This window comes from Poeciliopsis prolifica, unplaced genomic scaffold, assembly GCF_027474105.1.
Source record: "Poeciliopsis prolifica strain line A6 unplaced genomic scaffold, Auburn_PproV2 SCAFFOLD011, whole genome shotgun sequence".
NCBI classification, from domain to species: Eukaryota; Metazoa; Chordata; class Actinopteri; order Cyprinodontiformes; family Poeciliidae; genus Poeciliopsis; species Poeciliopsis prolifica.
In genome coordinates this window covers 13154185-13181651 of record NW_026562386.1, presented here as the reverse complement: position 1 = coordinate 13181651, position 27467 = coordinate 13154185, and the positions used below count along the sequence as shown (strand labels likewise).

The 27467-nt window shown below is 35.9% G+C and overlaps 1 protein-coding gene across 1 annotated transcript in view; it reads left to right on the top strand.

Annotated features, from left to right (window-relative positions):
* LOC129364136 (protein kinase C-binding protein NELL1-like) overlaps window positions 1-27467 on the top strand; it is a 201828-nt gene that overhangs the window by 150673 nt on the left and 23688 nt on the right. Inside the window, exons 14-15 of the mRNA XM_055036587.1 lie at window positions 4436-4558; window positions 24671-24766. Coding sequence (XP_054892562.1) covers window positions 4436-4558; window positions 24671-24766 — 219 coding nt within the window. The remainder of the gene's footprint in view (window positions 1-4435; window positions 4559-24670; window positions 24767-27467) is intronic.

Here is a 27467-nt window from a genome sequence, read left to right as displayed (position 1 = left end):
GTATTTTGCAAACACCCACAACTGCCAACCAAAGGTGTTTTGTAAGGTAAAGCAATATTTATTTCTTAGTCAGCTATAACAAGCATATTCAGTGCTCTCAAAGCCTCACACAGTTAGGCTTTTGTTATTATATTTGCCAACATTTAACATAAATTGCAGTGAATTTCAAACTTTATCAATTGTATCCTTTACAATTGTAAACTTCACATTATAATAGCAACTTGTTCATAAATGAGATCGCAATTATGTAAAAAAAAGAAGTATTTTTGTAAGTGAGATTAAATGAAAAAAAAACATATTCTGTGTTCAATGTTTGCATATATTTTAGTGACTCGATAATATTTTAGCCTTAAATGTGTAAAATAGAGATGGTTATCATTAATATTGATGGTTCATAAGAACTCAAAATCTCATTGATCTATTTGTGCTGTCGGGAGCATTAGGGAGCAGTGACTTGTCTAACCTTCTAAGACATGCAGCTCTGTCAGTACCTTTTCTTTCTGAGCATTTTTTCTAATTGGAAAATAAAATCAGCGTCAATCCTTCTAATATTTCATGCTCTTCAAGGCATCCATGATGGAGAAGCCAGAGAGCGCATTGGGCGCTGTGCATGGTCCTGATGATGATGATCCGTTATTATGCATCATTAGCTCAGCGCTTCAGGGGTCACCTCAACATGTCCAGACTTGACTCTACATCACTACATAATCATCACTAATTAGGAAAAAAAAAAATCTGACAGAGACAGGCAGCGCACTCATTTTAGGCGGTTGTTATCTCGCAAAGAATCGCTAAGGTAACCACTGGCAATGCAATCATTTCTCACTGACATAATCATTTATTGTTCGGATTTACTACATTATGGGGGAAAAACACTCACTTGAACAGTCTATTAGATCTTCCCAACCACTAATGGTTAAAATGTCCCATTAATAATTCTGTGACAGAGGTAATTAATTTTTTAGTTCTCCTGCAGGTATGATAGGCAGCTATCACAGCGTGATTTTTAGGTGAGTGATGAACTGTGCTAGATTATACTTCTTTTTTATCAAATGTCTTTAAATATACATTTAAATGATCTTAACTGTTTTTCGCTCAGACTAGATAATATAACGCTCTACTTTAGAACACACAAAATCATCCTAGTTGTACCTTTGAGGACAACACTCAAAACAATATAAAAATATTCTTAAAAACTTGTTTTCATTTAAAAAAGCTACATACTTAGCCATTTACTTAAGTATTTTTTTTTGTTTGTTTGTTTAGTTTTTTCCTCAATCAGGAATCGCTGTTCAACCTACTGGTAGCTATAAGGAGTCTGGATATTGTGAGCCACACCATTATTTTCCATTGTCACCTTCCTAAAATAATGGTCTAATCTTTTTTTAGCAAAAGTGATTTTTGTAAAAAAAACAAATGGAAACTTTTCCCAAAAAATGACTCGGGGCATTACTTTAGGAAGGTGACAATATGTTTTTTTTAAAGTTTTTTTTTAAAAGCTGTCACTGCAGTCTAGCAGTCTAGTAGGAGACAGATAATCTGTGGGAAAAATCAAGGTCCTCTGCTTTCTCCCAGCATTATCTCTAGAAATGCACAGATCTGTCAGAAAGAACCAATCAGAGCCAGGGGGAGGGTCTTAGTGCTGTCAATCACGCTTGTGATTTCCATCAGAGCACACTGAAACTTACGGGAGTTACATGTCAAAATAATTCAAAAGTATAAATACTTTTTGAGAGACAATGTGTACTAATTTCTTTCTTGATCATAATATCTGACTTGTGTTTGTGTATTTTTATTTACACATTAATTCAGTCTGTCCATCTGTTGGTGTACAGAAGTAACTTCAAACAACATGTATTAGTATTTCAGTGTTTCATGTTGCTCCTCTCTTTACCATCTCTCAAAATTAACCTACTAAATATTTAACCATGTCACAAATGAAATCTGTTTTTGCTGGCTCCTTTTGTAAACTCCGCTTCACTTCCTACCTCTACTTTATAGTTGAGCATGGGGAAGAAATCCATGGGATGATGAAGGCAAAATAATTTCTCCTGGTCGCTGCAGGACTTCATGAGCACCACTCATTAATTAAGCAGAATACATTAGTCATGACTCCCACCGAGCTTTTGTACATTGATGAGGAGTGTGTGTGTGCATGCGAGTGTGAATTGTGAGTGTACTCAACTGCAGGCTATGTCTGACATCCACTTGTTTCTATATTACAGAAGATACATAAACTTTTGGGCCATGTTGTACAGAGCATATCACTGAGCATATATTTAGCTTATCACTAATAAATATGTAAAATTATGTTAGGATCTACAACATTGATTTTTCTGCACTGTACAGAAATATCTAGTCTTAACAACCAGTCTTTTTACTTCACAATCTGTGTAGAAGTAGACAGAGGTTAGCTCAAAAAGCTTTATTAGGTGGTTCCTTGATGTTATATGTTATGCTAAAAGGCAAGAAAATAAAATGGAATAGATATTAAAATACAAACACTTCCCATAATGACATTACTTTGTTTGATGATTCATGGAACAAAAACTTTCTTTCAATAGTCTTGCTTCAAGCTGAACAAAAAATCTTATAGCTTGTCCAGGAAGGGATTTCTTTTTGAGGGGGCAAAAGTCTGAACTGTGCAGGGAGTAAGTGTACTGGATTTATACCACAAGACTGAGCATAAGCTTGATAAGGAAAATGAATGACACTCAATAATCGTTTAATCTTGCTTTTCTTCTTCTCGTAATTATTGGGAGGGGAAGTCACAGTGAAAAAAAAAAAGCATAGTTGGATTTTACGATTCATAAAGAGACTCAGTTATGAAGTCAAAATTTTTTAGATTCAAATATTTAAACTGGTTTTAAAAAATTTAGCTAACTCACAACAAGCAAAGCAGAGAAAATCCAACTGACTTAAATAGATTTTGCAAACAGGAAACAAAGTATTTTATAACCAGTTGAAACAGAATGTAGTGGTTTCTTACACTCGTTTATGGAATTTATGCATACATCCTTAATGGAGAGGGTGTTTTTTTTTTATTATTCAAGACACAATGCCTACCTCGTTGTAAACCTGCCAATATTCTGCTTAAAAGCTCGACGGCTTAAGTCCCACCACTCTCCTATCACAACAGTTCCCAATGAGACAACCCATGTCAAGTGGCCCTTCACCTCCAGCTGCATCTTAGATCCAGTCTCTCCCCTCTCTCAGCTCACACAACCACCAGGGCTGATCACTGGAGATTTCATTATGAAATACTGTCCATGAGAACCTTTATAATTTAATGTTCCGAGGAGTGACTGTAATCAATTTCATGAACAAAATCCAGGATGTCATAAACCCCCATCTGTTAGAATTTCTGAGAGAGAACTTCCTCTGCCTTTTCGATGCCATCTATTCCAGTGCCGTCCAAATGTTTTGTGGACTGTGGGGGCTGCAGAAAATTATTTTAAAACTAACTTTTTATGTCTTTTTTATTTCATCTGCTCAGTAATAAACTAAACCTGTAAAATTGTATTTAAATTGACAAAATAGTTAGACTTTTGTTAAAACTTAATCTGCAAATCCCTGTCAATGTAAAATGTTTTGCAAAGGCCCAGAGTTTCTCACATTTTAGAGTTAATTGCAATCTAAGAAACTTAGTTCATTTTGCCAAAGGCCATGTGTAGTTCTGAGGAATAGTCGAAAAAAGATTGAATATGAGTAACAAATACATTGCAGGAAATGCAAAGTTAGCTTTTATTTTACTTTGGAACTGGCTGAAAAATGGGACAATCACAATGGCAAAACAATGGCACAAAGTTACAATGTGTTAAAAAAGATTTTATATATTATTTTGGTTATTATGTATTTCCTTAAAAAAGCAATCGTTTTTCAAATGTTTAATAAAACATTTTCTTTCACTATGAGAATTTTTTTTTTTCAAAATTTTTAGATAAATGTGCAAACAAAAGTTCAGTTGCTTTATTCACTTTAGGTAATTTAACCAATGTTCCCTGTGGTTCCCTGTGGTTTCTGCATCTAAAAAGTGGCCTAATTGTCTCTGATTCGAATCAGTCAGCCTGCACACCTGGCATACATCAGATGTTGTTTTTCATGTGTCAATTGTTAATTGGGGTGATTTGTGGACCACTCACTGTCATGACTCAGCACACTTGTAATCCACTGTGGGAATGGCAAGCATGAAAGTTGATTGCAAACATAGTTGTTCAAAGAGCCGGTTGTTGACACAATAGAATCTTGGCTTCAGCTTTATTTAGCTAAATAATCACAGCTTTTCTATCCAAATTGTTGTGAACACCCTCTCATAGCTGACTTTCTATTGCCTCTTGGGAAAAAAAAAAAAAAAGAAAACGACTTTTCCACACAGCAAAAATACAGATGTAGCGGACCATTATGATGGCAGACTTTCTCTTTCCGTCTCCCGCAGAACACGATGAGTGTGCCAGCGGCCAAAGCTTGTGTGATGAGAATGCCATCTGCACCAACACCATCAGAGGACACCTGTGTACCTGCAAGCCAGGCTATGTGGGGAATGGCACCATCTGCAGAGGTAAGATCCTGCCCTGGAACAGCCCTCTGGACACAGAGCAACATCCTTAAGCTTTCCTCACATCTGACTGGAGCTCATTGTGTGCTTGATGCCAACATGCTTCTCTCCATTCTTAAATGACCTAACCAGGCAGCAGCTGCAGCAGAGATGATGAAAATTGATTCTAGACCAGTTTCAGCCTATTTTCACACAGCCTCTCCAACATTGTTGTCCCTGTTGAACTGTTCACCATTGCACACCAAGGTTTGCAATGGTGTCCAAACCTTGCCTGGTTTTGCACATCATTGGCTAGAATTAAGCACCTGTTTTCTGAAGAGTGTGTTGCTCTTTCAACACATCCCATCAAACCTTGCACCCCATCAAAAACAGCACTGAAATCCATCATAAATTCTACAAAATGAGGTGTGTCATTATGACATATTGACACTAGCATTTAACTGAAAAACTATGACACACATAAGTAAAACATAGAGCATACACATCAGATCAGTCGTGAGATCATTTCAAAGTATCACTCCTGTTTTGAAAATAGCAATCCAGTCTTTAATCCAGAAAGATGGGAACTAAATTATTCTTCTCACCTTTAAACCAAAACAAATAATTTCTTTAGAAACTTTTCTAAAATATTTTCTAAAACATTTCTAAAGTGTTTATAGCTGTTTAGTTGTGAAATCAAAAATATTACATATATAATTGGAATCATTACTTTATCCACTTTCAATATTGACCTTTAGTATCTAGATCTTTTCCCCACAAAAAACAACTCAAGAAAATATAGTTGTTGCTTTGATGCAACCTGAAAGAGCATTAGAATACGAACTACAAGTACTGTGATTTGAGAAAATATAACATATGCCATGGCATGCTGGTAAAGCAAATAGCTTGCAAAAGTTTTTGAAGCAGGATGTCCATGCTTTTACATATTTTATATTCAAACTAACACAAAATTTACGTTGGAAAATACAGCAATAGAATTTGTTGAGAGTACAGAGGAAATAGTTTTCCACAACTAATATTTTTTCTGCAGGGGATTTTACATATTAAAACAGTTTGCTTTTCTCTATCAAATTTTCCTACATGTCTGTTTGTCAAGCTGTGTTTATATGCTCACACTGTAATTTCAAGTGAAGTCCTGGGGAAACATTTTCAGGTGTGCTTCATAGTTCCTATTAATGTCCTATAATAATACTTCAAACTAGAAATTATGTGGCCTGAAAACCTTTTTCTATCTAGTCCTTCTCATTTTCTGGTCAGCAATTCACCTTTTTCAGGCAACCAATAGAAGTAATAGACGAGAAGTTATTTAATTCTAAAACTGTATTTTCAACTTGCATGACTGGAAGCAAACATCTGCAGTCTCACAATTTGTGAGACTGAGATACACAATGTAACTGTTTATTAAGCACTTTATTAACTACTTTCACAACATCCAACTGGAAATGTTTTAATTAATTATTCTGTTTCTCTCTACAGAAAAATGTAAAAACTATATGAATAGAGTAAAAATGAAGTTTTTGCATAATGCTTAAAACACCTTTGAATGGTAAGATTAAGATTTTTTTTTAGTTTCTGAGCATCTTTCTGTATACTTAACAAACATGCTCTGCCTACTCAATTATATTGCTTCATTTGTAAATGAAGACATTCCATCAGCTTGCATGAATTTCTTTCATGAAAGTTTCATGACTCGGTGCATATTCTTGGCAGCTTTCCGAGTCATGAGGGTATCATTAAGCTTAATAAGGCTTTGGGTTTCAGACTGGCTTAAGCATGATCTTATTAAGCCTCACTACTTATATGTGAGTCAAGAGGTATTGTCATTTCTTTAATGTGCTATGAGATATATTGATAATCTTTATTTGGCTAATTACCACAATTCCCAAATAAAATTTTTGGGTTAATTTTTTTTTTCAACTTTTTTTTTTACTTGCTACAGGTTAAAAACTAAAATGCATGTTTGAAATATTTATTGTAATGCCGACCAAAGTGGGACAGTAAGTCAGTTGGTAAATGAGAACTTGTAGTATGCTGCAGTCAGGATTCATCTTTATGTGAAGACAAAGATGGCCAAAGGATGAGACAGATTAAAAATACAAACAGAAGCATCAGTGATCAGAGGGAAAGGATCTCGAATCAAATGCAAAACAGATATTAGAATGAGAAGCAGGTAGAGAATAGGTCGAAAAATAGATCTGTGTCATTTACAAGTGGCTTCCCTACAGATGAGCTTCTGTATTTACTCGATACTCACAGGATAAAAACAAATGCACACGCAGACTCATGCATACAAAAATGTAAAAAGAAAACTGACCAACAATGTTCTAAAAATCCCCAAACAGTGCTAAGAATATGAATAATTGATTTGAGCACAGAGATAGTCCAGGATAGACTCCATCTATAACAGCATATATATCATGGTTCTCAAAATGGACTGTAGAAAAACTAAGATGCTGTGCCAAAAAATGGCAAACCACCAACAAACAATGAAGATCTATGTAGTGGAATGGATTAGTGATCCCGATGCATTACCTCTGCTCACGCTGTTAAATATATGTTTATATCGAGTGGATGCACTTTGTCAGGGCTCTGACGATAAACATCCCTCAAGGCTAATTAAGTTATCTAAGAGGCTCACTGCAAGACAATTCAAATGGTTTTCTGGCTCGTACAGCTTCATCCTCCCACTGCCAAACAAATATTTAGAGTTGTGTTCATTCTAATAAGCATTGGGACTTTAACAGTCACTTTATTGAAAATATTTACTCTTTGCAAAAAGGTTTTTATGGAACTGGACTAGGGAATAAACTTGGCTTTACATTTGTTGGTGTAATAATTAAAAAGACGGCTTTAGAACATGCTTTATTTACACATCACACTGCCATAGTATGATTTGATCATTGGGAATTTACCTAATAACCGCAAAGCAGTCACAAATTCACCATAAATTCATTACTTACATACTTTTCTTCAATGCGCATTCTAAAGGCCTCAGTGTGTGAAATTTCTTTGCAAAAACTTAAATGATTCACTCAAGTTGCATGGATTTGCTTATTTGTCCTTGTTGGTGGCACCAAATGCCAAAGATGTAAAGTTATTTGTGAGAAATAGTAAAAAAAGTTTAACAATAAAACCCCCCTCTTTCCTGGGATCTGCAGTACAGATGATTAGCGTATGCACACCAAACGTTTATGACAGTGACACTCCTACTCACTAATAATATTTGTCAGAAAATACTGAGAATGTCATTAAAACTTGCTGCATCTTGTCTCTTCTGTGCTGACCAATTAGTAATATGTGAAAAGGGGAGTCGGGGTATTATGCCTCGACTTCCCCCTCCCCCTGAGACCTCATTACTTTGTGATGGCAAAAGGGCGGGCCAATCGACTTGTGACTCCCATCTCATTCCCCTCATACATCATCACTGCCCTCTGTGGGATAAGAAATTTGTGTGTGTGTGTGGGTGTGTGAGATTGCACCCCTCAGCTTGTTGACATCAATGTTAGTGAGGAAAAAATAAAAGTGTTGTTTTTCTTGAAAAATGAGACCATTAGAAGGAGAGCAAAATTTGGTTTCAGTGTTAGAAATATATCAGTAGCTTGTTACCAGATGAACAGGTGAATTCCCTTCAGAAAATCTCTGAAAACTACATTGAACTTGCTTTTTAAAAAATTACTGATTTTATTTCAAAAGACAGGAAATGCCTCTGATGACAATTTAAGAGTGACAAGTACAGCGAATACAGTAAGAATGATTCAAACGTTGAAGTTTCTGTTCTAAAAACAAAACTCTCTCCAAACCTTTGGCCCCTGTTAAAGCTCACAGATGGATGAATCAGGAGTTACAGCTACACATAATGAACAAGTTGTCTGACAGCATTTATTTTGTGAGTCACTACTTTATCTTAAAAGCTTTCAAAAAGGGCTGCAGAAAGAAGCATTTATTTTCTCAGTATCACTCAGAAGAGTTGCAACTACTGGCGGTGTTTGTGAAAATGCATCAAATATCACCAATATAATTTGATATTGGATGACGAAAGGCTTTAAATTGCTAGACAACATTCATCTCCTCTAACTTTGCAACTTTTAAAAGTTTTACATTTAAAAAATCTTAAACTGCTGCTTGATGTGAACTGGTTTAGTATATTTGGCTATCCAAACCTTAAACCTTAAGGTTTTCTTTTTTGAGCTTTCAGAAATGTTTTTGTTTAAAATAGATACATTGATGTCCCTACTTTGTCACAATAAAATGAATATATATATTCCAAACTACAAAGTTACTGTACATATTTACTCAAAACAGACATAAAGTCAGAAACACAATAGCTTTGCAGTTTCATACAGTTGGTCTCCCAATGTCCTGCTGTGACACTCTTAGATTAAATGCATTAAATGCCTCATTTGATTGATGAACCTCAAATGTTTTTGCAAACACTCTATTTCTCTTCTCATTGCACTTTCCTTTGTTTGATTCACTTTCTTGTTTCAGACAGGATAGGCCAAAGAGTTTCAGAAGAAGGAATCTGGACATCTTCTCTTGATTTTTTAAGACATTTCCTGTCTCATCCAACAAGCTTCTAAACATGGTTCTGCCCACCTGAAAAGACAGGTGGGCAGAAATGATAGCTTGGTACTGTCTTGGATCACTGGTGGGCTGTTAACATCCTGTCTAAAAGCTGTAAAAACAAAACTGACCTGATTTGGTTAGTATAAGATCTCTCAAAGTAGAACTCAATTTATCCAGTGAAACTGTTCAATGGATCGGAGAGAATAACAGAAAAACAGCTGGTCATGCTCCCTTAGGAACTGTTTAAAGGCTGTTAAATCGGATCAGGTAACCAGATGATTATAGTAAGAAAAAAAACAAAAAACAGCTGTTTCTGGGAGATCCAATTGCTGCATCATTCGTTGTACAAATGCTACAACATCTAAGCAACTGAGAGAAAAGGTGGTTGAAAACATAAATGTCCAACTCACTGGGCATCTTTCTTCAATTGAAGCTATCATTAAGATATTGACAGAGGATGGAACTGATTAAATTTGTCTCGGTCTGGTTGTTCTCACAAGCTGAATGACTGTGCAAGAAAAACCCTGGTGAGAGAGGCCACCAAGAAACCTACAATCACAGTGAAGCAATTAAAACTTTCAATGTTTCGGATGGAAGAGATTGTATATTAACTGCTGCTTCGGTTCTTTTCCAGTCGAAGCTGTGACGAAGAAAGACATGCAGTTGAAAAAAGTTGGAAACTGTTGGAAAAAGTTAATGTGAAATTATATTTGCAAGTCTCCCAACAGCATGTGGAAGACACAAACGTCAATTACATGAAGGTTTAATTGATCTAGATGCTAAATTTGCTGAAGATCATACAGTAGATTCCTCATAATACAAACACATTTACATGAGTGGAATTGAGTTCTTTAGAGAGATTTTTGAGAAAAAATCTAGTTGTTAGAAAATAATAAATAAAATGAAGTAGCTGTATTAAATGAGCAGATTTTCAATCAGGAAATATATATTTTTAATATAATTCAAGAGGTTAAGTTGTCAATATGCAAATGTGTGGCGTGATGCCAGAGAATTGGGAGAAAAAAAAAACATTAATATGCTGGTCACAGGTATCAAACAGCCTTTCCCTTTTTTATATGATATGTTGAACATCCGCTGACTGTTTCTGTTAGGCTCAAAGGCAATGGAACATGTTCAACTATTATCAAACAGAACAATTCAATTAAGTGCACTTATATAATGGCTCTGCATGTTAATATACACATATTATGCCATACATAATTATTTCTGTTTAATATTATTTTGACACAAGTAAAAAATGTGGCAGAATGTGCCATTGTTTCAGCAGGTTTTTAAGAACCTGGCTGTATTTTTCCCTCCTTGTTCTTGTCCACACTGTATAAAACCCAATGCTCCCAGTTTGATTCTCATTCATTGGACACCAGCAGATTACTACCGGAGTGAAGCTATCAGACTTCTCCTGATGGGATCCTGTAACACAATTGAAACGTGTCTACAGTGTCTCTCAATGGGGTGACTCCTTCTTTCTCTGTTTCGTTTTTGGCTGTAATCTGGAGGGAGCTCAGGGAGTCTAGACATATTCACTGTAATCAGTCAAGCTACCGTGGTCAACCTACTTTTGCTTCCTTGTTGACTGTTGATTATACCTCATGCGGCTTTAATTGCCGGAGAATAATTAGGGGTAATATGGCTGCTGTATGAGCCTTTTTCCCCATTGGTGAGGGTTAACGACACTGCTGCAGAAATTATGCAAACAGAAACTCGGTAGATGGGGCCTTCTTTTGGAAGACTTTACAACAAGAGTGGGACACATTGGGAGCAGGAAGATTGTGCTTACAGCTGCCTGAAAAATTGCATTTTTCACATTTTATTTTAGAAAACCATTGTTAAAATGGTTGATATGTGTATGGAAGACTAAACTTATTTAAAATACCAGAATCTTTGAAGGCAAGAAGCAGTTAATAAAGAGTAACCTGTGGTAATGTTCACTTCACTTCGTCATTCCAGGAGGAATTGCTATCTGTTGCCTGAACCACCTCAGCTGGAGGAGAAACAGCATTTTTAAAACTACATCCCAGATATCTGGGCTCATTGCACTATCTCTGAAGCTGAGCCCTGTCACCAAGTGGAGAAACCATAGCCACTTGCATATGGAATCTTATTTATTTGATCTAAATTTTATGGCCTTTGGTGAGCATCAGAATCCAAATATATCAACCGTGATCTTTGCTCTTTAACATTTTTTTGTTGTTGTTTTTTATTATGTTAGGTCAATCCAATATTCGCAGTGATACTGATGAAACTCTAGTTTGTCGATCCATTTCCACTCAATCATACAATCAGCTGGGAATGGACATTACGATACTTGACTCCTCTGCTAAGGCAGAGACCGTCTTTTGACCAAGAATTAGCGGTTTACTTTTTTATAGTTGAGAACCAACCCCACAGCTTCACACTGGGCTGTAAATCACTCCAATTCACTCTGAAGGCCAATGCCCTGGGAACCCATCAGGATCAAATTATTTGGAAAAGTGAAGATGAAACCTTGGGCTTTTCAAGAAAGTTGCCCTTTTTTCTCACTTAGAGAACACCCAAAACATCAGGATCAATAACAACGGAAAGCCGTAATGGAGTCAAACCTCCTCCGGGAATATGCCATTAAGAATATGCTTGGCATAGTGCCTATGGTCCTTTCTTCAGGTGTCAGAGAGTTTTCGGGAAGTTTCTTGAGGCCAACTTAATTTTTCATAACCGCTCCACATTCTTCCCATACCTGAGTTTTCACCGCTGTGTTCCAAGAATAGCAGTCTTGCATCAAACACCCAGGTCACGCTTTGGGGGTGAGACACTAAAAAATGTAAGGCCTTGATATTTGGATGCACCATCTGCCCCCCTTTTGTCTTGATCCCTGTAACTGTGCAGATTGCACATTCATAAAGAAAGGCCTCCACCTCAAGAGCCATTTATACTGCACCTAATTACTTGGAATGAGAGAAACTGAGAAGAAATGAGGGGTTAAGGATCCCTTTACTCCTGTTCTTTACCACCTTACCTCAGTCTTTTGTACAGTATTTCACTTTGGGACAAAAAAAATAGTCCACCATTATGTCATCTTCCTCAGAGTACAATAAATGGGCCAGACAGAATATGGTGTAAGATTATAGATCAGCATTGTTCCTGGTGCAAGCCTAATGATCAGCAGCCTATTGCAGAACCTTTGTCAGCAGCAGAATGAGTGAGCTAATCTTGTTAATGGTCCGTTTCATTCCCTTGGACGGGTTTGTGTAGACAAAGGGAATTTAAATGGAGAGGATTTGAGTAGTGAGAACAGAAGCATTGACTCATGCTTTTCTCATTTTCTATCAGAGATAATCACAGAGGAGCCGGGTTGCAACCAGCTAACGGATAGCAGTGAAATCTAGATTAATGTGTTCCGATTCATTCAACAAGCAAGGCAGGGGAGAGGGGCTGTTGCTGAAGGGAAGGGAAAAGAAAATTTGTGGTGAGTAGTGGAATCCAGCCTTCATTTCCTCCACAAGTAGGACGAATTTGAATTTGTCTACACATAATTATCCATTCTCCCCTTTTTTTTTCTTTTTTTTAGGGAACAAAGCATTTAGTGGTACTTCCACCATGCAGTTTCATGCTCAAGGGCATTTTTTCACCCATCTAAACTTGTGGAAACTACATTGTCTGAAGCTGTGATTAATTCCAAATACGAAAGAGAACATATCGCAACAAAAAGCATGACTTGTTTTTCGAAGCATTGTACCAATTATCATTTGAGGCAATTATGCTTAGTCTGTGTCATACTGTTAGATGCAGCTGCTGCGCAGTAAAGAAAAAATAATCTCATGCATTCTGCTCAGATACACAGATACACTCTTGTAATGTAATATCTAGCAGGCTGTCCTCATTCTGTCAAGTCTGTTTTGCATTTTGCCTTCAATCAGTCTTATAATGGGAATATTTTGAAGTATTAAACCAGTGATACGAATGTTTAAGTGATACTTGTCACTATTGCTTCATGGTACAGAAATAAAATACGAATAACCACAACCCATATTTATAATTCCTCCCCTGTACAGATGTGTAAAAAGCTGTAAATTTGTTAAATCTGTGAAGCAGCACACTCAAATGTTTTTTTCATTTTGTTTCTTTCTTGAGTTAGATTTTTTATTTTTTTTAACCAGTCGTAATGATGAATTCAGGTGTTTTTGTTTTTTTGTGCTTAAAAGTACCTTGAGACAACAGACAAAAACAACTGGAGCTTCAACAAAAGAGGTTGAATTTTTGCATACTTTTGCAAATATGCAAAAGCTAAAGCTTAAGCTAAAGCTTTAAGAACAAAAGTTTAGAAATATAGTAGATCATAAATTTATCGTAAGACTTTTTGGTTTTCTTTCCCATGGTGTCAATACATACTGAAGTCACTTTAAACAGTATTGTACTGATAAAACACAGACTTCATTACATACAAAATGGCATTTAATCATTTAATCTTATAATATCTTACAATAATATCATTTTGAGTCTTTGGTATGTCACAAATTGCATCTAGTGGATAAATAATGCATGGATTCATCTGTTGATGAAATAGTTCATGTTAGCTTTTGTAGACTTACTTTCTCTAGATAGTTTCTCCCCTGTCCAATTAACTGAAGATTCAAATAAAGCACATGTAGCATAGACCCAGACACATTCCTCTTTAATATTTTATGAACTATATTTTGTTTACTCTAATGAAATGAAAAAAAAATTATCTAGTGCATTGTTGTGGTGTAAAAAGGGTCAGGCTCTCAAGACATATATGCCATAAAGCTCAAACCTTGGAGGCACCAGGATCTAAAACACTTCAGCTCAGATGTTCAAGTCCGGTCTAATTTGTGGTTGGCTGCAGGCTCCACACAAGCATAAACAATGACCAAGTAAAATAAATACAGAAAATATGCCTTATGAAAAATAACTTTATTCTCTTATTCTGGAGAAGCTGTCAGAGTTGTCACTGCAACTTTAAGACCTTAGCAAACATTAACAATGAACAGCAAGTATTGCAATTATAGGTTTCACATGTAGAAAGCCAAGACCGATTGTATCATAGACATCATAGCAGAATTGAGTAATATTACCGGGGATGTAATCTTTTCACTGAATGACTAGGAAATGTTGCTTTCAAAACCATAATGGGATTTTCAGAGTGAAACAACAGTCAGAGAACAAAAAAATTGTTACTAAGTTGAGATTTCCTTTGTTGAAAAACCAAGGAAATGCAGTTGTCTGCGAGGGAATTGATGATATGATAGTTTCTCCTGCGTACTCTTTAGTGCCAACTGTTCCTTCTCCTGATCTGACCTAAACTGGCGTGAAACCAAATACACACACCCTAAAAGTCTGCATCTCAACTGCAGGCTGGATTTAATGCAGATTTTATTGTTGTCACTTCAATCAGTATGAGTCTTTCTTCTGTTATCTCCTGTCTGTTTACCACTTCTCATCCATCCTCTGCCTTTTTCCCATGCTGTCTATCAGGATGACAGGCTTTCCACTCAGTCATTTTGAAGACTTGTTGGTAGTTATACTGTTCAGCATTTTATTTTTTGCTTTCTTTTGTGTGTGTGGAGACAGCTAGTGTTTTACTTCACTTATTAGGCCGTGTGATTCTCATTTTATAAAGAGCTAATTAGAGGGGAAGCACCAACACTGAAAGGAACAAACATTGAAAATGCAGATTATTAACTGCATGTGCTTTCTTGAAGCTTCCTGTTGTTTATGTCACCCTACATTAAGTTAACAAGAGACAACAATGTTCAATAATTGCCTACTGTTATGTTATGCATAATGACATATACTCCATACATCATCATTTTTCTTTGTCTGAATTCTACAGTAAATCAGTTACATCTCAGACAAACTGAACTAGTTTCTTAATTTTTCTCTTGACATTTATGCTTCAAGAGTGTTTGTTGGCAATATGCATTATGAGCCTTTAAAAGATGTGAAATTACTGGAGATAAAACTGCAACAATTTAAGTGTTTGATTCGTCTAACACTTAACCTGATGCCGTCTGAGGTTGGATGACCTGGAATGATAGTCAACAAAAAGGAGAAAGATTAGATTTTTAAAGCCTGTGATTAATCAGCGCCTTACCTTCAAACCAGTCTTTAGAGCAAAACAGGTTAAAGCAAGCTTTCACCCAAATTATAAACAGAAATCAGATTGTATCTAAATGTTGAGATGCCCTTTAAACACTAATAAAAACAAACTGTGGTGCCTGATTCCAGAAAAACATACTTTTTTCTCCTTTTTTTCTGCTGTGAGAATCCCAAACTACTTCCCAATAATCTCTTTTGTGGATGGGTGAAACGTAGTTATTTGATTATTCTCTTGTTTTGAAGGAGCATAAACAGTGGATTTCCCCTTGTAGGTAAAACTGTAAACAAGTAAAACAGAAATGTCTTGTTGTAATCAAATCTGGCTCTGCATGATGCATATCCCCCCTCCAGATTCCAGCAACGCGGGTCATAGTCAATTCCGCCAGTACATCTCGCCTCTCAGCAGTAAACTTCTTCTTATCAGAGAGCAGAGTCGCAGCAGAGCTTGTAGAAAACAGTGGTGTCATTTGCCTACCTGTGAGTTTGTCGTTAATGGATTCAGACGGAGGGAGTCGCTTATCCTGCACCACCCTCTGCCATGAAGGCTCCTCACACCGAGCTGCCAAGGACGTCCCTGTTCCTCCCCCTGGCTGCTCTGATGGGTTCATGCCCCTCTGACTTTTCCACAGATAAGAACGTATAAAATTATTCAGACCTAGTGTGAACAGCTCATTAATGTCTGCCACACACTGATTCTGCTGCAAAGCAGGCACAGAGACAAATTCACATTTTATGTGTTGGGCTGCTTGTCAACAGTAGTTTTTTTATTTTCTTTTTTAACATGGAAATTGGAAAATGAAAAATTATCATGGCGGGAAAAGAAGAACTTTGTTACAGTTTGGTAAGATTTTTTTTTCAACAATCTGACCATATATAAAACACTTGGCTTTTGTATAATTACTTTTTCATCATGCTATTTAAGTGTTTATTTTCTTAAATTCTGAAATAGCATAATCAATCTATGAATAAGAAGCTATTTCTTGGCTGCATTTTGTCAAAACGTCTTGCATAAATAACATGATATATTTATCATTTGCTACATTGCAAAGCAAAAGTTGATTTTGAGATTACATTTGAAGTCCTTCTGATTCCTGAAAAACCTTGCAGCAAAATGACCATGTAAACATGTAACTTGCAAAGGGAGCACAGAGAGATCCCAATGTAAAAACATGCCAAAACGTTTGAAACTCCTTCAAACCGAGGCTGAGTGTTGTCCAAACGTTTTGCTATGAGGCTGAAAATCATCGAGCTGAAAACACTTGTGGGCCATCAGAATGACAAAAAGAACATTCGCAATGTTTGCTTATTTTTCAACTGCTAAGCTATACACTACAAACATGCAATATTTTAAATAAATCAGTTCATAAACAAATCTGTAAATGACTTGATCTCATTAAAAGCAGGGATAGGATTTCTATTTTTGGGACTTATTTAATTAGTTGGCTAAAAATTGTTATAGCTAAATAATTAAAAGGGCTCTAGAATTTTATGACAACTTTACATTTTATGGTCAAATTTGGATGTAAATATGTGATTTGTTTATTACACCCCAGTATGGAAATGCCCTTAGTTAAAGACATATTATTTAATATATGCAATACTTGTAACACCCACTTTTGCACAGGACTTGAATAGTAAGTAAATCATTATGTGATGCACTAAACACCCAAAATAAAAGTTAGCAGGGAAGCCATATCCTTAGGGGGAAAGTAAATATTTTGTAATGGAGTCTACTGCTGTAGCTTTAGTTGAACATGGAATATTTCATGAAAGTACTTTGAAATGAAGCATCCCTTTTATCATGAGAAACAGTATTTAAAAAAACAACAACTTTGTCTTAGCTAGAGGCACCAAAGCTGTTTATGTGAAAGTGCCTTGCAAAATAATAAAAATAATAATAATAATAATTGAAGAGTGACTGCTCGTTTTCATGTACATATGGTAATTGTGCAGAATCTTGTGCCATTCTGTTTTCTGACAGAGGTACAGTGTACAAGTCTGGTAGAGCCTGCAGTTGATGCCAAACACATCATCTATCTTTCCTCAGTTCAATCTGTCTATTCTACACTTTTAAGCCTTAAGGAACTTTTGACTACACAGCTGATGCTGACTGGATAAGTTATCTTTTTTAGGGTGTTTTTCAGTAAACCCCAAAATGGTTGTGAATATAGTAATAAGTAGATTAGTTTCTGAAATATTCTTACCAGCCTGTGTGATACCAACAAAACATCCCGATGCTCGATTTAAACTTCATTCAGGAAGTCATCTCCATCACATCGCAATACCCTAAATTGACCGAGTTGCTTCCACATCATTGATTGATTTCCAATTTGCATTAAACAAATTTAACAGCTTTTCCCTAATAAATTGACCAGAGTACGTATGTGTCACTGTGAAAACTTGGGCACAATTTTCTTTTCAGATGATCATAGACTAACGGCTCTTTCACAAAACACAGCAGAGCGGGATAAAGGCACCTTCCTGCGTTTGGCGAAAGGATTGATGCATAGAAGTCACTCCGCCTCTGTTACTGCCCTGATTCAAAAAGTGATGGAGTATCAGGGCCTCAACCAACTAGATTTCTGGTTTGTGGGACTTATGTACTGATGATATATTCTATGTGAGACCAGCCAGAAGCAGGATTCAAAACCATAAACATGGCTCAAGTAATTTCAGCCAACAACACAGGGCTACAAGATATAAATGTATTATTTCAATTTAAAGCTCTAATAACATAATCACCATGCCGAGTTAGTCCGGCATTATTCTTTTGAAAATAACTATATGGAGAGTCTTACAATGTAGATTTTTATCTGTGTTGCAGATATTGATCCAGCATGACATTTCCTGTCATCTGAGGCTTTCCATTATATAATTTGTTCACTTTCACTCTCACCAAATCCAATTATAATTTATGAATAGTCAGATGAAGCTCGGAGGCAGCTTGTCTTTTAGTTCCTGGTTCTGCCTCCTTACTTTTTTAAAGCACTACACCCTAACTTCAAAGGGAAGTATTATGTAAAGTCGACTTTTCTGAGCTTTACCCCATGTTATATTTTTCCCTTATCAAAAGCAAAAGTGGAGTGTTGCCTTGATTCTTTTATGCATGTTTGAGAAATTGTTTAGTCTCCAGTGGCAACCATTTAGCTGGACAAAAACCTCCTCCTTCCTCTTCTCCACTGCAACTCATCTGACTTCTTCAGACGACCAGCAGCTACAGAGGGTTAATTAAGGGTTAATAGAAGAGCACAGTTGTGATGACGTCTTAGAAGTGGAGTTTAAGAAAGAGTAGAAGTTTTTAAAGACAGAGCCCCTTTTCAAGGTGTTAGATTATGAAGTCATTTATTTTAAGTAATTTTTTATATGTATATAGCATTTTATGATAACTGAAGGTAACATAGTTACATGATTTTGCTTTAAAATGGCACTATGTGCCTGGAAAATTTATAGAACAGTCTGTCACCTGATTTTCCAATTATCTTTAAGACATTTGAAAAACAAATGTAAGCAGTAGCTTGACATTTTTACTGTATTTGGCAAAACTGCTGTAAGTACAAAACCTTTTTTTTACACAAAGCTGGAAAAAAGTTTGAAGGCAAAACTAAAAATGGTCATAAATGTAAAAATTATTTGCTGTTTTTAAAGGGAGATCATGAACCTCTATGGAGCTTTTTGAGCACAGCTGTTGTAAAATATGTTTTGAAAGCCTGCATGCATTTATTTCAGTCCTCTATCTAGCAAGCTATTCAAACCTCAACATTTACTTAGCTGTCTGATGCCATCTGTTTGTACGACAAACTAAAGTCATGTTTTATCTGTTTGGCTTTGTGCAATTCAGGATTTCACAGCTGTGAACCGACGGCTGAACCGAAAGTCTATCGAAATATATGCCATTGTACCAAAACATGGAAATTGTTTTGGCACAGTGATTAGTCACAATAACAATAATTAGCCACAATAACTCCAGTTCATTCCCAGAAAACAAAAAGAATTGCTTGTAAAATGGCATTGTACAGTGAACAAATGAATGACCCCGCTCAAACATCTGAATCAAACTGATGGGCAGTACAGATATAACAATGCATAACCTTCAGATTTCTCAGTTTGCTCTCTAATGTCTTTGCTATCCAGACAGGGTGTAATTCTGAAGATTTGCTTGTAGCACTCCACACTAAGGGCCAGTTTAAAATGTGTGGAAGGTCTTTCTGAAGCAAGAAATCTCTGGAAGCACCTGGCAGAATTAATTGTCATGTCAGCAGTATTGATCAACAACCCTTTCAACGCTCTGCAGATACATTATGGCAGTAAAAACCTTCTTTAATGCATCTTTAATCCATGCCGACGGCCTGGCCCAAGCTCTTATTGTCTTGTAAGTGCAGTCATTATCGGTGATGTTCGGTATAATGCCCAACAGAGAGTTCTGCTAAAGGTGAACTACGTTTACCCTGATGCATAACGAAGTGAGGCATTTGTATGACTAAAATGTCTGGCAGTACTTCTTTCTCAGTTCTTCCTTTGGTCTCCTCAGCCCCTCTTGCAGCAGACGGTAAACCTCTGTGTCTGTGTTTATGCCGGCTGTTGTGCATTCATTAGTGAGAAAGCTCAGCAAAAATTATACACATCCTGTGCAACAAAGAGGCAGGAGGCATCTTTCGTCCTCTGAGATTAGGATTGCAGATGAGAGCGTGCAGAAGCTGTGTTCATCCATTATCAAGGTACACTTTCCCTGCTCTTTCAGAAGTAATGAATGGTGTTTTCACGAGGGATATGCGTACTCTATTGTGCTGTCTCTCTGACTTTTCATTCGAAGCTGCATCTGTTGGAAGATATACTTAAAGCTTTAAAACTTCTACAAAAAACCCTTTCTTAAGCAAAGATGGAAATCAAATTTATTTTACTACTGTATGTTGCCTGATGTCTCAGGTGAGCTGAGTCAATACTAAAAAGTGGAGTGGAACACTGCAGACTAATGATCAGCCAGAGGCAATCATTTGAGCATGCATATTGTTTATGCAGCAAGGCCACACTTTACACACATTCACGTTTTTTAGTTGGAAAGAAGTTTAAAGCAACTCCCAGACATACTGCTAAGACCACTTAGTAGTATCTAAAGATATCTATATCTTTATGGATATAGATATTGTATCTACAGTTTGTATTTATCATAAATATTATCTCTACTATAAATCTATATGTGTAAGTCAGGACATTTGCTTTCTTTGCAGAATCTGCAGCTGCATTTCCATTGACCATATAGCTACACAACTTGACATTTCAAAATATAGCTTTGCTTAATGGAAACATACAGATTTTGGAAAACATTTTGGCGCTACCAAGAGGTTTTGGCCATATTGGAAGAGGTTTTATTTGGAAAATTGCAATTCAAAAACTTTTTTCCCATCACAGCCAGATGACAACAGGGACAAACTTATTCACGTATGATTTTAATTGCATTTTTTATTTAATGGGAGCACAGCAATTGCAAAATTATTTTATTTAAAGTCCTGATCTTTGTATGCCATTAAAAAAAGCAAACTTGATCTGCTATACGTTCATTTTTGCTGTCTTGCAGTAAAGTGGTATATTTTTCAGTCCTTTGGTTAGTGGAGAGGCAATTAGTTTCTGTCATATATTATGATATCAAAACCCTGGGTGGGTCAGGCTTACCTGACTGGCTTTTTGGATGAGTGGTACATTAAAGATGTGCTGCTCAGCAAAACAAAGTTAGCTAGCTGCTCTGGTCACTTTTGCCATGACTAATGTTTTTGCTGAAATCCTAGAGTTCATTTTTCTGAAACACGAAACACTTAAAGTGGAAATTAAAACATAATTTTCCTAAATCTATAAGGTCATAATGTTGCATTGCCTCTTAAATATGTGGTGATTAGGAGATTTGCACCATGCTCCTGAACATTGCTTAACCAGCATGCTAATCATGACATCAGTTCTGTCCTATCAGTTTTAGGACTGTTTTTTTCCGTTCATTGCACAATGTAAATTGTGGAATATTCACTGACTGTCCTGCTCCTGATTCCGGGATGGCTCCTTGGATGCCCAACGAGCGTAAATGCGGTGCCTTGCCATGACGCAGAGTGGAATGATTTCATTCTTACCACCCCACTGGAAAGCAATCTATGGCATGTAATGGGGAACTCAAATAGCAACTCTATGAGTATAAGCATGTCTCAGGAAGTCACGAGTCAGCAACCGTCTCACTTAAGCAGAGAGATGGTTTAGCTGGAGGTCAAGATAAGTATATTGAAGGAAGGTTTTCGTCTCCTCACAACCCCAGGACATGCTGCATCTTTTCCTGTTGCGCCGGTCCTGGTAATGTTGTGTTAGGGCATCGCAGATTGCAGAAGAAAATGGAAATTTAAGATGAGTTAGAATTGACTCAAGAAAAGCAAATATAGGACAAGGATGATGGAGCAACTTCTTTTTGTGAGATATTCTAGTCAAGATAACAGCTTTTGTGAAGCCTTAGTGGAATCAATGGTAAACTTCAGGTTTTTTGTGACATAGAGTAGGAAACAAACATCACTGTCAACTGGCACAAGAAAGGAAATAGCAGCGAATACAATACAACACCTCTCTGTCTGTTTTTTTTTCTTTTTTGTGAATGTGAAATACCACTTGTTTTCCATGTTCCCCACAGTGTTTGTAGAAGCTCAGCAATGCATTTCTGATTCTCCTTTCAATCCTGCCTGGAAATGGAAAATCACAGCCACGTTTGGAAAGGCTGCACATATATGTGGCAGGAAAACAACAACACTTCTTTTTCTGTTTTCTGTGTGAGCTGTAATTAGCTGCTTGCTATTTAAAACAACAACAACAAAACAACTGAAGTGTTGTTCTAGATTATGTAAGTCACTGGAATATAACTGAAGGTTGATATTAGAGTAATTACTGTAAGTTCATCAAGTTTCATTTGCTGAATCGGAACTCCTAAAATATTCTTTGCCTGTTTTGTTTTTCTCTTTGTGGTTTTACAATCGGTTTTCAAGATATTTGAGAATAACTGGATCTTAAAAGTTAATTCAATTTTCCTATTGTATTATTTCAAACAATGGAATGAGATGCTTTTACATGAGTTTTGTTTTCTTTAGTGATAAATGTTTTTATGGGTAAACATTGACACTTGGAAGCTGAAATGATGCTTTAAAATGGAAATGCTGGATCAACTGAATATAAGGGAATTATATCTTATAATTAGACAAAAGTTTCCAATAAAAAAATTAATTCACAGATTTTGAATCTACTGAACTTTATAATTTAACAAAATAAAGAATCAGACCTTATGACAGTAGAAATAACATTCCAGGAAATGCCTGATTTATATAAAATCTTACTTTTTAATGTGATGGAGGCAACTGTAAACTGGGGTATACTGGGATAAATTCATACTGGAAATACACTCATTTCCAGTATGATTTTAGAAAATCCACCCGTCACACTGATCTGGTGATGATGCCCCTCCGTCTCATTGTGCCGCTAGTTGAACTGGCCGGCAGCATTTTGCTGATCAAGTTGAAATGATAATTATAGCAGGAAATGAATTGTGGCAATATAAATGTAATTAATTTTTAAGAGTGAGGTTTATTAGTACAGAGGCAACGGGCTCCTAATGAGGGCCTGATAAAGGTTCTTGAATAGTGGAGCCAGTCAGATGAATAGGTCTAGGGTTCTGCTTTTATTTATTGCTATACTGTTGTTTGTATTTTTAGCCTCTTTTTCTCCAAATTGTTATAATAATTTATGCAGGCAAATAGTCTTTCTTTGGTATCATCAACTAATTTGAGACAATCCGCTGCACACAGATATTTTGCTCACACGCCCTATGGTATGTGACTTTAAATAGGTTTTTCAGCCCATTAAGGATCATCTCTGGAATCATGTCATTAATTAAGCTTAGAATTACTTGAGTAATTTATCTTTAATTATCTTACTCAATTAAGCCTGCCCCGTTTCTGGTTTATCCTTCACACTTTAAAACCATTTACTAAGTATGTATTTTTGACTGTTTTGTTCTCACTTTTTGATCTTTTTGAAAATATTGCGATTATTGAGCTGCTGTCTAAGTTATACATGCCTATTTCTTGTCTCATCTTTACTATTTTAGTAAATGTAGAATAAGTTGCACAATGAAAAAAAAGTCACATTTTGTGCATCCTCTTGGCTTATCAAACACTTCATCAAGTTTTAGTTATGTCTATATATCCTATTTGCTTTGCTGCAACAAATCAAGATAGTCAAACAGGATTGCATTAATTAACTCTCAGTCTTTTTATTTACAGTTATAAGGAAAAAGGACATAAGTACACAGAGTAGTGCAAGCTTTGAATAACATCACTGCAGTGAGCTGTTCATATGCATCACATGATGTTAGAGAAAGAAGAAAAACACCTGATTAATCAATGCATTTAAACTGATTTTTAACTATCGCCTCCAAAAGTGGCTAGAAATGTCATAATTAATAAATGCTGTTATGTTTGGATGACTGACGCCTGTTTTAGTTTCAGCCTTATTGCCACAATGACTTTTTTATTGACTTGCATGGTGTGCAAGTTTGAGTTTGGAGTGTGTGTGTTGAAACCACTGATGTGTTGAAGTGTGACTTGCAAAGCTACTTGCATTGATTGGATTTCACATTTCAGGGCTGTTAAATGAAGGTTGCCTTCAAACTGTTAGTATGAAGGTTTAAATGAAATTATTATAAATCTTCAGTGTTTCTTACTGCTTGCAGGATTTCATAATTTTGTTTTGTATTTTAATTTTTTTTTTTTGCAATCAAATCTGAAATTTTTGTTGTACTACCTTTAAAAAATTTCAAAGAATTGTGGGATGTTATTGTTTCTGAACCCTTCCAAAATCTACATAGAAGAAAAGAGATTAGATGAAGACTAACATGTTGACTAACAATGAAGACCGGCGAAGTGGAGTTTGGGACAAATTTTGCTATTAACTTACAATTATGCATGAGGGGGCATAAATGTGGAGATCTGTAATTTTTTTTAGAGTTTCAAATCTGAAAACACTTCCTACTTGCCGGGTTTTAAAATAAAGGTCAGTCTACCTCATGAGTAAATGTAGCTAGTTTAACAATTCCACAGTCGTTTTAACCATTATTACACAAACTTTGGATAATGCTATCTTCAATTTGAAAAAGTCAGTCGAAATTTTCATTTAAAGTTTTTAGCCCCATAAAAATAACATTCACAGATTTTGAATCTACTGAACTTCACAAACAGAAACATCCTCAGTTCTGTAATGCTTCTTTTTAAGGCAATCCATGGGGTAAGTTCTGCCTTAAAATGCCATTCCACTTCACACAGAGTTTAACTGCACAGATTCAAAGCCTTTTGTGGTTTAATGCCTGGCAGCACATCAATGACATGCTGAGAGACTTTACTGACTCATTGCTGTTTGTTTTTCCAGCTTTCTGTGAAGATGGCTGTCGGAGTGGAGGGACTTGTGTGTCTCCAAACACGTGTGTTTGTCCTTCAGGATTTACAGGACGCCGCTGTGAAACAGGTACATAAAATCACTCCAAGCATAGTTCAGGTTGTGTTCAGAAACGTTAAGTACAGACTCATAATTCCAATCAAGACAGCTGCAAAAACCGATTTCTTTCTTTCTGTGGAATGGTTTCTTTCTGACACAGCTGCAAATATCACAGAGCAGAAGATGCAGATCACGAAGAGTAAAAAGTCTAAAAATAGTATTTTGTTCACAGCATATTAGAAGTAATGCATACAGCTTCTTAGGAACATATTTTATCATAATAATGTGGCTTTTGTTTTTATTTATACACCTTAAGACTCCATGTAGAAAACGGCACAGGAATCAGTAGAAAAGTGAGTGATGCAAAGCTTTGATTATTCAAACTGACTTGAAATAAATCATCCTAGAGATAATTTACTGCAAAATCAGTGTGTTTAGCTCAACAGTCTTGCTCAGAGACATGAAGGATGCCTAAAACTATTCTTAGGTGCTATGACTATTCAGCCTCTATTTGGTGCAAACATTTGTCTATATTTGGTGTTGTCATTTAGATAATCATTTATTTTCATTACTGTATTCTAAATACAAATTACAGATCAATTTATTTTATTGTTTTGACCCAGCCTATCTGTTTGGCCAGTTTTCATCCGTCTTCCATTCGAGTTGGTACCGTTATCGCTCAGGTATGCACAGGACTGGGTTAGAGTTGGAACTTTTTTCTGTGACACCAAGCACAAATGGTTGGTGTGGAATTGGGATAAAGTACCCACTGGGAGTTATAACCATGTGCACACATACAAAACACACATTTATGCTCCGACTCCAGGCCCTTTATTTAAATTAGACACAGCAGAGATTGAGGATCCCATGAGAGCCATAGGAAAGGACAGTTAATTTTTTCTGCTCCAACTCCTTTTAGCTTCTCTTCTTTATCTCATTTCTTTTTCATAACCCCTTCGTCTTCATTTTTCACCATTTATTACTGCTTTTTCTTTTTCTTTATTTTACTCTGGACCTTTAACCCGTTCCCTTTTTCTGTTTTATCTGGAGCCTTATTCCCATTTCCTCTTCCTTAGTAGTTCCATTTTCGCCTTAACTCACCTGTCTTTCTCCTTTTTCCCCAAATTGCTTCCTTACTTCCTCCTTTTTTCTTTGAACAACTCATTCTACTTACTTTTTTTTGTCCTTTATTTATGTCATATCACTGTTTTCCACTCTTTCATGTCAATTTCTATTTTCCTTTTCTATTTCTCACTCTTCTTTCTCTCACTTTTCTATTTTCATTCATTCCTTTTAGTATTTTCTTCACTGTCTGCTTGCTATGATCTTATCTTGTTTCTATATATTTTTATTTTCCTCTTTCTGATTCCCTCATTTTTTGCCAGTATTTGTAAATTAATTTCCCATCTTTTTGTTTTATCTACATCTCCTACATTTGTCTCCCTCGCTGTCTTGATATTATAATTTCACAAAGGTGATCTGCCAGCTCTCAGAAATGAGAGAAACTACAGGTCAGCTTTTTACAACTTGTTTTAAATAGTTCTCCCTTAAGGTTTGTTATAAATCTTCTCACTTCTTCACTCAGTCAGTCCTAAATTCTCTAAGAAAACTTTTCCCACCCCTTGTAATTGTCACTTCTCTTCACCAAAGTTTTATGTTGTCTGATATGATTTTATCTTCCTTGTTTGTGCTACAACACCTGCATACTGCATATCGAAATGATTAGACTTAATTAGGTTATACAGTTTAATAAACAGGAGTAAATTGAAAGGCCTAAGAATTATCTAATTTAAATCTCAAGTGTCACTTATATAATGTCTGCTGCATACCTAAAACTGCAACACAATAAGGAACTCATGTCATGCTAATCAAATAGAAAACAACGTTGAAGAAATATTTATGACAAATAAAGTTTTTTTTAATTTTTATTTTATTTTAAAAGTTTGGTTGCGAGCATTTTGGCAAATAATAACAGTGTAGATAATGCATATTTACTACTTATTATGTAAAAGTCTGAGCATGAATTATTCTTAATCTGGATGCATCACTTGCTACTGAATTCAGTCATCCAAGATGTAATTAACACTTCCACTACCACAAATAAACAACATCAAACAATCTACTGGTTAACTAATGTGGCATTTTAAATCTTCAGCAATGTTTTCTCAGAATAAAACTTTATTCGCAAACATAATATTTTCCTTCCTGAGTTGGTGCTAGCTTATTATTTATGGCTCTAAATTGAAATTATTTTGATTAGAGGCAAAGAGTCGGATTGGGTTGAAAAACTACAAAATTGCATTGGCAAAATGATCCTACATGTTTTTCTTGAAGAACTTCAGAAGGGCAAGGGAAGGAAAACATTATGCAAAATAGGTAATAATTTGCTGAAAGCAGCTTTCCCATTAATAGGACACCAAAATGCAGACATCCTGCTAATGAGGCTCCTCCCTGTGGCCTTTTGGTTGCTGCCTTCGGTTCTTATTGATGTGCTACAGTGGTAAATCTGTCTGTCTGTGAATGTCAATGCACTTTTCTGCATATGCACAATATTCATAATTGACTGAGGTTGCAAAATAATAGCATATAAACATTTCCTTCTGACAACTCAAGCTAAATTGTTTAGATTTTAAAGGAGAGCTTTTTATTTAAAATTAAACTCTTCATAGATCACGTTAAACAGTTTGGTGTTCGTTCTACGTTTACTTCCTTTCTTACTTAAGCAAAAGTT